This window comes from Octopus sinensis, linkage group LG2 (genome assembly GCF_006345805.1).
Source record: "Octopus sinensis linkage group LG2, ASM634580v1, whole genome shotgun sequence".
NCBI lineage: Eukaryota > Metazoa > Mollusca > Cephalopoda > Octopoda > Octopodidae > Octopus > Octopus sinensis.
Genome location: NC_042998.1, coordinates 194473910 through 194485048, shown reverse-complemented (window position 1 = coordinate 194485048; position 11139 = coordinate 194473910). Strand labels below are relative to the sequence as shown.

At 35.5% G+C, this 11139-nt stretch overlaps 1 protein-coding gene across 4 annotated transcripts in view; it reads left to right on the top strand.

The window, feature by feature from the left end:
- The first annotated feature begins 569 nt into the window (after nt 1–569).
- LOC115230986 (sentrin-specific protease 6) overlaps nt 570–11139 on the top strand; it is a 78934-nt gene continuing 68364 nt past the window's right edge. Inside the window, exon 1 of one of the 4 annotated variants that reach the window (XM_036500615.1) lies at nt 570–589. In XM_036500615.1, the coding sequence (XP_036356508.1) occupies nt 586–589 (4 nt within the window). In that variant the 5' untranslated portion in view covers nt 570–585. Of the gene's footprint in view, nt 590–1593; nt 1747–11139 lie in introns of those variants that run through there. The other 3 variants (XM_029801086.2, XM_029801096.2, XM_036500616.1) reach the window with 3 other exon arrangements.

The window sequence follows — 11139 nt, the reverse complement described above, 5'->3', positions numbered from 1 at the left end:
ACTACTTTCATTCGGTACTTTGGCCGCTTTCATACGTGGTGTTGAATTGTGTGGACGTCACACTAACACAATCAGATAATTTCGTAAGGTTGAGTGTGAAATGGATGACGGGAAGACTTTTTTATCCACCATCAATTGAATCGGTAACGAAGTATAGGCGCAAGCTGTGAAAAATACTTATATGTTTTGCTCTCAGCTAGAGGAACGATGAAGCACAAAAACCAGACACCGAGTTGTCAATGTAAGGAGAATATTTTAACACGTCACATAAAGTGCATTGTTTGTTGTTAGCCTTAGGTCAGCCATGATCGAACAAGAGGCCTATGAGAAAGATATCTCAATTACGAAAATCTCGAGACAGCGTGCCTTCGAGACAGCGTGCCTTCGATTACATTATTTAGTGTAGTTCCTTTTTTAAGGACGATACGGCGTGATACGAGGGTATTTTGATTGCTATTTCTTGTAGATCGAATGACTACGTAGAAAATCTCTTGTATTTGCTGTTTCTCTTAGTAACAAGTGTTTACATCTGAAAAATGTGTATTGTTCGAACTAAACTGATTGGAGGAAAACACACATTCAATAATGGGCAAGAGAAATTTCCTATTTTTATATAGCGTGTTGTGCTGAATGCGCTAGTTGTATTTTAAACCTTTATTAAGGGATAAGTATTGATCTATTCTTCGCGTAGCTCTATTTGTTGGATTGTGGACATGTTGGGGGGCAACATCTTTATGTTTTTGATCATATCGATTTCCAGTCTACGTCTGGTATTACTAATCGATTACTTTTAATCGAACGTCCAGATGACCGCTTGACGTTAAGGGACGTAATTCCTTATCTATTCGACGAAACATTTGTTTGACGCACCAATTTTACAGCGATACACACACACACATACGTATATAAGTTTCTGTCGCCCACAAAGCAGTGGTCAAGTTATACGGCAGCAGGATGGAACCTAGAACCACATAATTGAACCATTCTCTTGAACACACTGCCATACATGTATATTACACACACACACATATATGAACATAAATATATATACGTATGTATATATATATATATATATATATGTATATATGTATGTGTGTGTGTATTTAAGGGTAACGTCCCTTGAAGCGGGAACGCCATTACATATTCGAAAATGTTATTAATTTATTAAATGTTTATTTATGAGAAATAAAATTGCATAAAAATGCAAAGTAAATAGTTTGGTAAACTCCCGAAATAACTACCGACATATTAGACCGGTAAATCAATAATAAAATAGCAGACACAACATAAATGTTGGACTCCAATTCAGTAAAGCTTTGACCGGAAGTTGATAAATCTGACTTGGAAGAATAAAATAATGGCCATATTTTTACGGAATCCCATAACCGACATAAAAGTTTTTGTTGGGGACGGATCAATGAAGTGAAAAATTCGAAATTTTCGTAACAAACAGCAATGACGTAATGAAAGTCAGCCTTCGAAATTTCACGTGACGGCATCAATTCAAGATGTAGCTTTGTAATAATTATTTAGCTGCCCTTTAGTATTTCTTCTGCGATTCGATTATTCCTCTTACGATCTACCATAAAGGTGTAATTCATGAAATTTCATAATCGGTCGCTACGCCATTTTTTTCCATCTTAATGTTATCAGTTGCTTACATTGCAATGGTAATATGTCATGCTAGGCAGATGTTATTCAATACATAAATAAGCCGCTGGCTTACAGCCATGTCTCTTATACAAGGTATTTATATTTCAAATTCTCTCTCCTTTTCCTTTGCTAGATTTTCTTGCAGTACTTTGTGATGATATGTTTTTTTTTGTTGCTCTCTCGCCCGGAAGCCGACAACCTGGATGAAATGTATTTAGATTGATTTCAGAAATGAGGGATCGATTCGCAATACAAAAGACTATTCAGACTGAACCCTTAGTTTGTGCCCACTCGTCACCGTTCCATTTGTCCACATAAATATGTACATCTTTCCATTAGAAGATTTGCTATTTCTTCAATGTTTCTTCAGAATACTTCAACGTACTACATTTTTTTGTTGGAATTTTATTAAAACCTCTTTGCTGTAAATCTCTTTTTTTCTGCTTTATCTCCACACACAGTTATTGTTTGGTCTTCACTTTTTGTAATAAGGTGAACGAGCCATTTTTAATTGTTGTCAAAGGCTGACCCCCACCAAGTCTTATTTATTTCTTCCCTATCTAAACAAGATAGCAGTTTAGTCAGGGAAAACCATTGTATACATCTAAAGGCATATATATAAGGAACTGCCCAGGTTTTTTTCGAAATTTTCCTCTCTCCTCCCTCAATCCTTCCCATTCAGCTGATGGCTTTAGGCACAAAAAGAAACTACTTCTCACACCAATAGACTTATAGCTTATTAGTTCAGCTAAAAAATACTAAATACATTAGAGCAGTTGCATATTTAGTATCAATCAGAAGACGTACATACATCAAAGTCTGCTACTGGGCCATCTTAACATCTTTAAATTATACTCAATTGTAACAACCTACAACAATTAGCCTTTAGTTTGCACGTCTCTGTACGTATGTATAAATCATAAATTATGTGTATTATTTATACACATGTATACACACACGTGTGTGTATATAATCCTTTTATTTTTTTAAGGTAGGTTTTTCCCCACCTGCAATGGCAATCTGCTCTCTGTTGCCAGCATGGCCAGGGACTATTTTCGCATAGTTGTTACCCACCTACATTTATTTTAGTATCATTGTTCTAATGTTAGCAAATGGTTATTTAAACCATCTTGATCTCTCTCTTGTTTCTTTCTGTCTCCTTCGCACGTACGCTTGTAGGTATGTAGACATGTATGTATAAACTATTTTAATTTTCGTTATTTATTCGTAAATATGTGTAACTGGTATATTAACCAAAAGAAAAAAAAAATGGAAGAAAAATTTACATATATGCCATAATGCAAATACGTGTGTGTGTGTGTGTATATATATATATATCACCGTGACCGACCAGGCTATCAGATGTTGTTACACATCGCTGGTCACAATGCGCTTCGTATTGTTTTAGCCTTCAAATGACGCCACCCCGCTGGTTAAGCGAGCAGGCCTATATATATATATATATATATACACACACATACATAGGCGCGCGCATATATATATATATATATATATATATAATATATATGAATGCATGTTTTTGTGTATATATGTATTTCGGGTGATTTCAGGTTCTGCCTTATTGTGCATCATTTGGGCCAGAGTTAAAGCCGTTTGAATGGAATTGGTAGATGAAAACTGGAAGAAGCCTGTCTTGAGCCCCTAACTCCTGATGGAGTTGTTAGAGGAACCTTCATAACATGCGGCGTATCATTTTTATATCTGGCAGAGCCTGTACCCCCCTTACGATCTGTTTTTTTTACCAGATAGCTAAGGAGAGAAGGATCATTTTCAGTAGAAAACTGATACCTTATGCCCCGCCTCCACTCTTTTGGGAGGATGGAAGGCACAGTTGACCTCGAAGGTATTTGAACTCAGAGTGCTGAAAACTGGAATGACTACTGCAAGGCTATTAAATTTATCCGATTCAGAGACGATTCTGCCAATTAGCTTTATATAAACGTGGCTGTGAGGTTATCTTTGCTCTCCAACATCGTGATTTCAGTTCAATCCTACTGCTTGTCATCTTCGGCAAGAGTCTTCTGCTATGGTCCCAAACCTTGTGACTGGATTTGCTGGATGGAAACTAAATGAAACCTGTAATATATATATTACACTCATGGAGTGGTTGGCGTTAGGAAGGGCATCCAGCCGTAGAAACATTGTCAGATCAGACTGGGCCTGGTGCAGCCTTCTGGCTTCCCAGACCCCAGTTGAACCGTCCAACCCATGCTAGCATGGAAAGCGGACGCTAAACGATGATGATGACGATATATATATATCAGGTCATCCCATAAGTTCTGTCCGATTTTACCTTTTTTAAAATTGAATGAAATTTAATAGCATTTTAGAATGTCTAATGGAATTAAAAATTATTTTTATGCATTTGTGTACATTTAAACTAATTAGATATTATTTTACAGAATAATAGAATTAAAATTTCTTTGATTAAAACCCTTTCTAACATAGAAGTATCCAAAGAGCATTTGAGGCACAGAATGCTTTATGAGTACAAAAAAGGAAACTCTACAGTCGAAGCGACTTGAGATATACACTCAGTTTATGGGAAAGAATGCTTGAATGAAAGAACTTGCAGAAGATGGTTTGCAAAATTCAGAAGTGGAGATTTCAGCCTTGAAGATGAAGATCGAACAGGATGTCCAGTTGAGTTTGATGATAAGCTTCTTGAGGCATTACTTGAAGAAAATCCTGCATTATCAGTTGATGAATTGGCAATAAAGCTTAGTTCAAACCATACAACTGTTCATTGTCATCTTCAACTTGGAAAGGTTCCTGAACTTGGAAAATGGGTGCCTCAGGAATTGTCCGAAAGCAATCGCATCTGCTCTTCTCTCCATTCTTGTGAACTCATTTTGCCCTTTTTGGATAGACTTGTGACGAAAAATGGATCTTCTATCGAAATGTTAAACGCTGTAAACAGTGGCTTGGTAATAGGGAAAAAAAAACTCAACCATGACCGAGAAGGGGACTTCATGGGGAAAAGGTTCTTCTCTCTATCTGGTGGGATTGCAAAGGAGTAATTCACTTTGAATTGTTACCAATGCAACAATCAATGCTCAAGTCTACTGTCAGCAATTAGAGCGTTTGAACCAAGCTTTGAAGCAAAAAAAGACCCGCTTTGGTGAATCGAAAAGGAGTGATGTTTCATCAGGACAAAGATCACATCACAGAAGATCGAAGAGCTTGGTTGGGAAAAAATTCCTCATCCACCTTATTCTCCTGACCTTGCTCCTTCAGACTACCATTTGTTTCGTAGTTTATAGAATCATTTGGGGGACATAAATTTGCAAGCCAGGAGGAGTTTGAAACTGACATTTCAGAGTTCTTCGCTTTGAAATCAAAAGAGTTTCACATTGATGGGAGTAAAAAGCTTGTAAATAGATGGAAGGAAGCCATAGATAATTAGGGAAAGTACATTGATGATTAAATTTCAATTAAATATAACATCTGATCAGTTGTTTTCTTTATTCAAAATTCGGACAGAACTTATGGGATGACCTATGCTTACATTCTTTTACTTGTTTCAGTCATTTGACTGTGGCCATACTGGGACATTGCCTTTAGCCAAACAAATCGACCCCAGAACTTATTGGGGGGACAGACACACATAAATATATACCTATATATGTATGTATATATATATGTATATATATATATATGTATGTATATATATATGTATGTATATATATATATGTATGTATATATATATATATTATATATATATATATATATATATATAACATATGGTACAATTATTAACAGGGCAAATTTTAGTCATTTCTCTGCAGACTGAAAAATGCTGCACAACCGTAATTGAGTTTTGGACTTTATTGGGTTTTCATCCAAGGTGTCCACATCATTTTGACAATCTCCAGAGAAACAAGCGACCAAACTGTTTATATACTGAACAATGCAGCAACATATAGATGTAGGAGTGGTTATGTGGTAAGAAGCTTGCTTCCCAACCAAATGGTGCCAGGTTCAGTTCCACTGCGTGGCCCCTTGGGGAAATGTCTTCTGCTGTAGCCTTAGGCCAACCAAAGCCTTACAAGTGAATTTGGTAGATGGAAACTGAAAGAAGCCTGTCATATATATATATATATATATATATAGGTATATATTTGTGTGTGTCTGTCCCCCCAATAAGTTCTGGGGTCAATTTGTTTGGCTAAAAGCAAACACACACACACATAGATATATATATAGTTGAGATTCAGTTGAATTAGGTACTTAAGTTGAAGCATCAACTCACTCTGGTCATATCCAAACAGCTCAAAGTAAAGTGAACATTTCAAGCAGTTTCATTTAATTGAACAATGCAATCATTACATCAATTTAAGTGCAGTGCCATCTTCAGCTGCACAAACAAATAGATAGAATTTTAACCAGTAGGAGACACTAATATAATTTTCTCAAATGTTTTAACAGAACAAGAAGATGGAGGAAATTGACCTCGCTATTGTAGCTAAGAATAAACTACACTTCCAAGAATTGCATTAACCCTATTGGGGTCATAATATTGTTCAATTAAATGGAGCTGATTGAAACGGTTGTACTGCATCGCTACTTGATATCCAGATGCTTATTATGATTATACATACATAAATAGATATATGCATCTGTATATATATATATGTGTATATGCATATATGTATATGCATATATGTATATACATGTGTATATATATATGTATATATATATATGTGCATATAAAGGTACGCATATACATGTGTATATATGTATATACATATGTATATATATATATATATATGTGTGTGTGTGTGTGTACATATGTGTATACATATGTGTGTATACATATATGTGTATATGCATATATCATCATCAACATCGTTTAACGTCTGTTCTCCATGCTAACATGGGTTGGACGGTTCGACCGGGGATCTGGGAAGCCAGAAGGCTGCACCAGGCTCCAGTCTTATCTGGCAATGTTTCTACAGCTGGATGCCCTTCCTAACGCCAACCACTCCGTGAGTGTAGTGGGTGCTTTTTACTTGCCACCTGTATATGCATATATGTATATACATGTGTATATATATATGTATATATGCATATAAAGGTACGCATATACATGTGTATATATGTATATACATATGTGTATATATATATATATATATATGTATATACATATGTGTGTGTATATATGTATATACATATGTGTGTGTATATATGTATATACATATGTTTATATATGTATATACATATGTGTATGTATATATATATGTGTGTATATATATGTATATACATGTGTATATATATGTATATACATATGTGTGTATATATATGTATATACATATGTGTGTATATATATGTATATACATATGTGTGTATATATATGTATATACATATGTGTGTATATATATGTATATACATATGTGTATATATATATGTATATACATATGTGTAAATATATATGTGCATATATATATGTATATACATATGTGTATATATATATGTATATACATGTGTAAATATATATGTGCATATATATGTATATACATGTGTGTATATATATATATATACATGTGTATATATATATATATATACATGTGTATATATATATACATGTGTGTATATATATATACATGTGTGTATATATATATATATGTGTATATACATGTGTATATACATGTGTATATACATGTGTATATACATGTGTATATACATATGTATATACATGTGTGTGTATATATATATTTATATATATATATATATTTGTCCAACCCATGCTAGCATGGAAAGCGGACGTTAAATGATGATGATGATGTATATACATATGTGTATATATATGTATATACATATGTGTATATATATGTATATACATGTGTGTATATATATATATATATATGTCTATACATATGTGTATATATATGTGTGTATATATATATCTATATATACATCCTACTGGCACTTGTGCCGGTGACACGTGAAAGCATTTGAGCGAAGTTGTTGCCAGTGCCGCTGGACTTGCTCCTGTGCAGGTGGCATGTAAAAAACACCATTTGACTGTGACCGTTGCCAGTACCACCTGGTTGGCCCTTGTGCCGGTGGCACGTAAAAGCACCCACCACACTCTTGGAGTGGTTGGCGTTAGGAATGGCATCCAGCTGTAGAAACTGCCAGATCATGGTTGGCGCTTTGTGCAACCATCTGGTTCGCCAGTCTTCAGTCAAATCGTCCAACCCATGCTAGCATGGAAAGCGGATGTTAAATGATGATGATGATCTGTAATTCTAAGAAGCAACTCTATGAAGATCATCTCAATGCTACATATCAGCTCCTGGGAAAGACTGAAAGTTTTAAAACTCTTCTCCCTGGAGCGAAGCCGGGAGAGATATGCAGTGATATACATCTGGAAAATCCTGGAGGACCATGACCAAATTTTGGCATTGAAAGTTACCGCAACAGCAGAACGGGACGCCACTGCATGGTGCCAAATATCCTAATATCACCATCAAAATACAGGACCAGATACTGCAACAGCTTAGGTTTCAGGGGACCACAGCTCTTCAATATTCTTCTTAAATACCTGAGAGACCTGCATGGTGTGGATGTGGGTTTCTTTAAAACTAAACTCGATACACACACACACATATATATATTAGGTTGTCCCAAAAGTTCATAAACACTTGTGAAAATTGAATTTTTACTCGCCAAGTACTAACAAAAACAACAAAAATTATTCCTCAAAATAAAGACCATTATTTTCTAAGACTTTCTACGAACTTTTGGGACAACCTTATATATTCCTGGGAATGACATGATGTGAACAAGGACAGGTGAAGTCCCTTCTGAACTTCATCAACGCTTTGTACATGGAGCACATAGTACTCCAACCAACCAGGGCAGGTAACATACTGGATCTCTGCTTCACAAATAATATGGATCTCATCCATAATGTGAAAGTGACACCGACGCTACTCTCGGATCACAACATGGTAGAGCTGACTATGTACGGGCCAAAGGAAAGCATGGACATGCAGCCTACAAGAAACTCTCAGAATCTTTCCAGCTTGAACTTCCATAAGGCAAACTGGAAACATTGAGAAAGAGATCCTCAAACAAAACTGGCCTAAATGTTTCTCTTTTGAAACTTCAACAGTTCATGTCTGTAATGCAAGCCATATGCTACAAATGTGTCCCAGAGAGAAAGGCCACTGTACACAAGAACAAAATCCCCAGGGAGAGGAAAATTCTTATGAGATGGCGTACAAAAGTTTCAAATCGCCTAAACAAACAAATTGAAAGCATTGAAAAGTCCCGCCTGAAAATACAACTGCTGGAAATTGAAAAAAGTCTGCAAATCTCCCATGATAAAGAAAGAGCAGACAAAGAAGCCTGGGCTATAGACAATATAAAATCTAACCTCAGAGCTTTCTACAAGTTTGCCAAAGAAACAGCTTTGGTGCACTGCAGGATAGGGCCACCCCTCGAAAAAGATGGTACACTCACAGGAAATCCAGTGAGGATAAAGTGAAATACTAAATAAGCAATTCAAAAGTATTTTCGCTCCACCCCTAGGGCACTTTCAAATCAGCAATCCAACTGACTTCTTTACCACTGCAGATATAAAAGCAGAGGCAATGATGATTGATTACATCAATATAAAGGAAGACGATGTAATAAGGGCTATAAATGAAATGAACCCAAACTCAGCTACTGGCTCTGATGGATTCCCCGTAATCCTACTAAAAGTATGTGAGTCCTAGCAAGACCACTGCAGTTCCTCTTTCAGAGCTTCCTTGCAACTGGCAAACTTCCAAGAAAACTGAAGGAAGGTAAAATATGCCCTATTCATAAAGGAGGTAGCAGAGTGGAGGCCAAGAACTACAGACCTATCTCTCTGACCTCACACATCAGCAAGGTCATGGAACGAATAGTCAGAAGAAAACTAATCACCTTCCTTGAAGAAAATGACTTGCTGCCTGACACCCAATATGGTTTCCGATTAGGAAGAAGCTGCCTAACTCAGCTCTTACAACACTATGACTGGGTGATGAAACAGCTGCTCAACCACTCAAATGTGGAAGTGATATATCTCGACTTTGCAAAGGCCTTCGATAAAGTCGATCATGGAATGATATGTCACAAACTGCGTGATCTTGGCATAGTTGGAAAATTGGGTGAATGGCTTCATGACTTTCTGAAGGATAGAAGTCAGGTAGTAGTAGCCAATGGGGCCACCTCCAATGACCTGCAAATAGTGAGCGGTGTTCCGCAAGGCACTGTTTTGGGACCACTACTGTTCATAATGGCCCTCTCGGACATGCTCTCAGTCACGCAGAGAGCCACAATCACAAGTTATGCAGATGATACAAAAGTCTCACAGGTAATACAGAACCCTGAAGACACTATGCACCTGCAATGTGAACTGGATGAAATATACAAGTGGGCTGAAAAGAATAGCATGCAGTTCAATGCTGAAAAGTTTCAAGCTTTGTGTTATCAGCATGCAAAACTAAATGCAATACCCAATAAATACACTGGACCTGGAGGGATTGCAATCCCAGAGGCACAGTCAGTTGAGAGCTGGGCATTTACATAAGTAATGATGCAACCTTTCATGTGCAAGTTGCTAAATTGTCAATGAAATATAGGCGGCTGACCGGATGGTCATATATATGTATGTATATGTATGTATGTATTATGTATGTATGTATATGTATGTATGTATGTATGTATGTATATGTATGTATGTATGTATGTATGTATATGTATGTATGTATGTATATGTATGTATGTATGTATGTATGTATGTGTATGTATATATGTATATATATGTATGTATATATATATATGTATGTATGTGTATATGTATGTATGTATATATATGTATGTATGTGTATATGTATGTATGTATATATATATGTATGTATGTATATATGTATATGTATGTATATATATGTATGTATGTATATATGTATATGTATGTATATATGTATGTATATGTATGTATGTATATATGTATATATATGTATGTATGTATATATGTATATATATGTATGTATGTAGTGGGCCATAGTGCCCAAATTCTGACTTGAAAGACTTCACCAGGTGGTGCTATTAAGTTAGACATGGCCTGGGCCAATAATGGCCGAAACCTATCAAAGTATATGTATATATATGTATGTATGTATATATGTATATATATGTATGTATGTATGTATGTATATATGTATATATATGTATGTATATATGTATAAATAAATAAATGGAGTTTAACGCAGGTATAAATCAAATACTTTTTATTTCAACATGTGTTTCAAAGATTTCACTGATATTATTTTGCTAAAATGTCTGATTGACGAGTTTATTTTTTTCACTTCCCTGAAGAGAAGATTGCATTGTTTTGTACCATATATTCTGTTGAATAATATCATTGAAATCTTCGAAACATGTGTTGAAAGTAGAAGTATTTGATTTGTACTTGCGTTAGACTCCTTTATA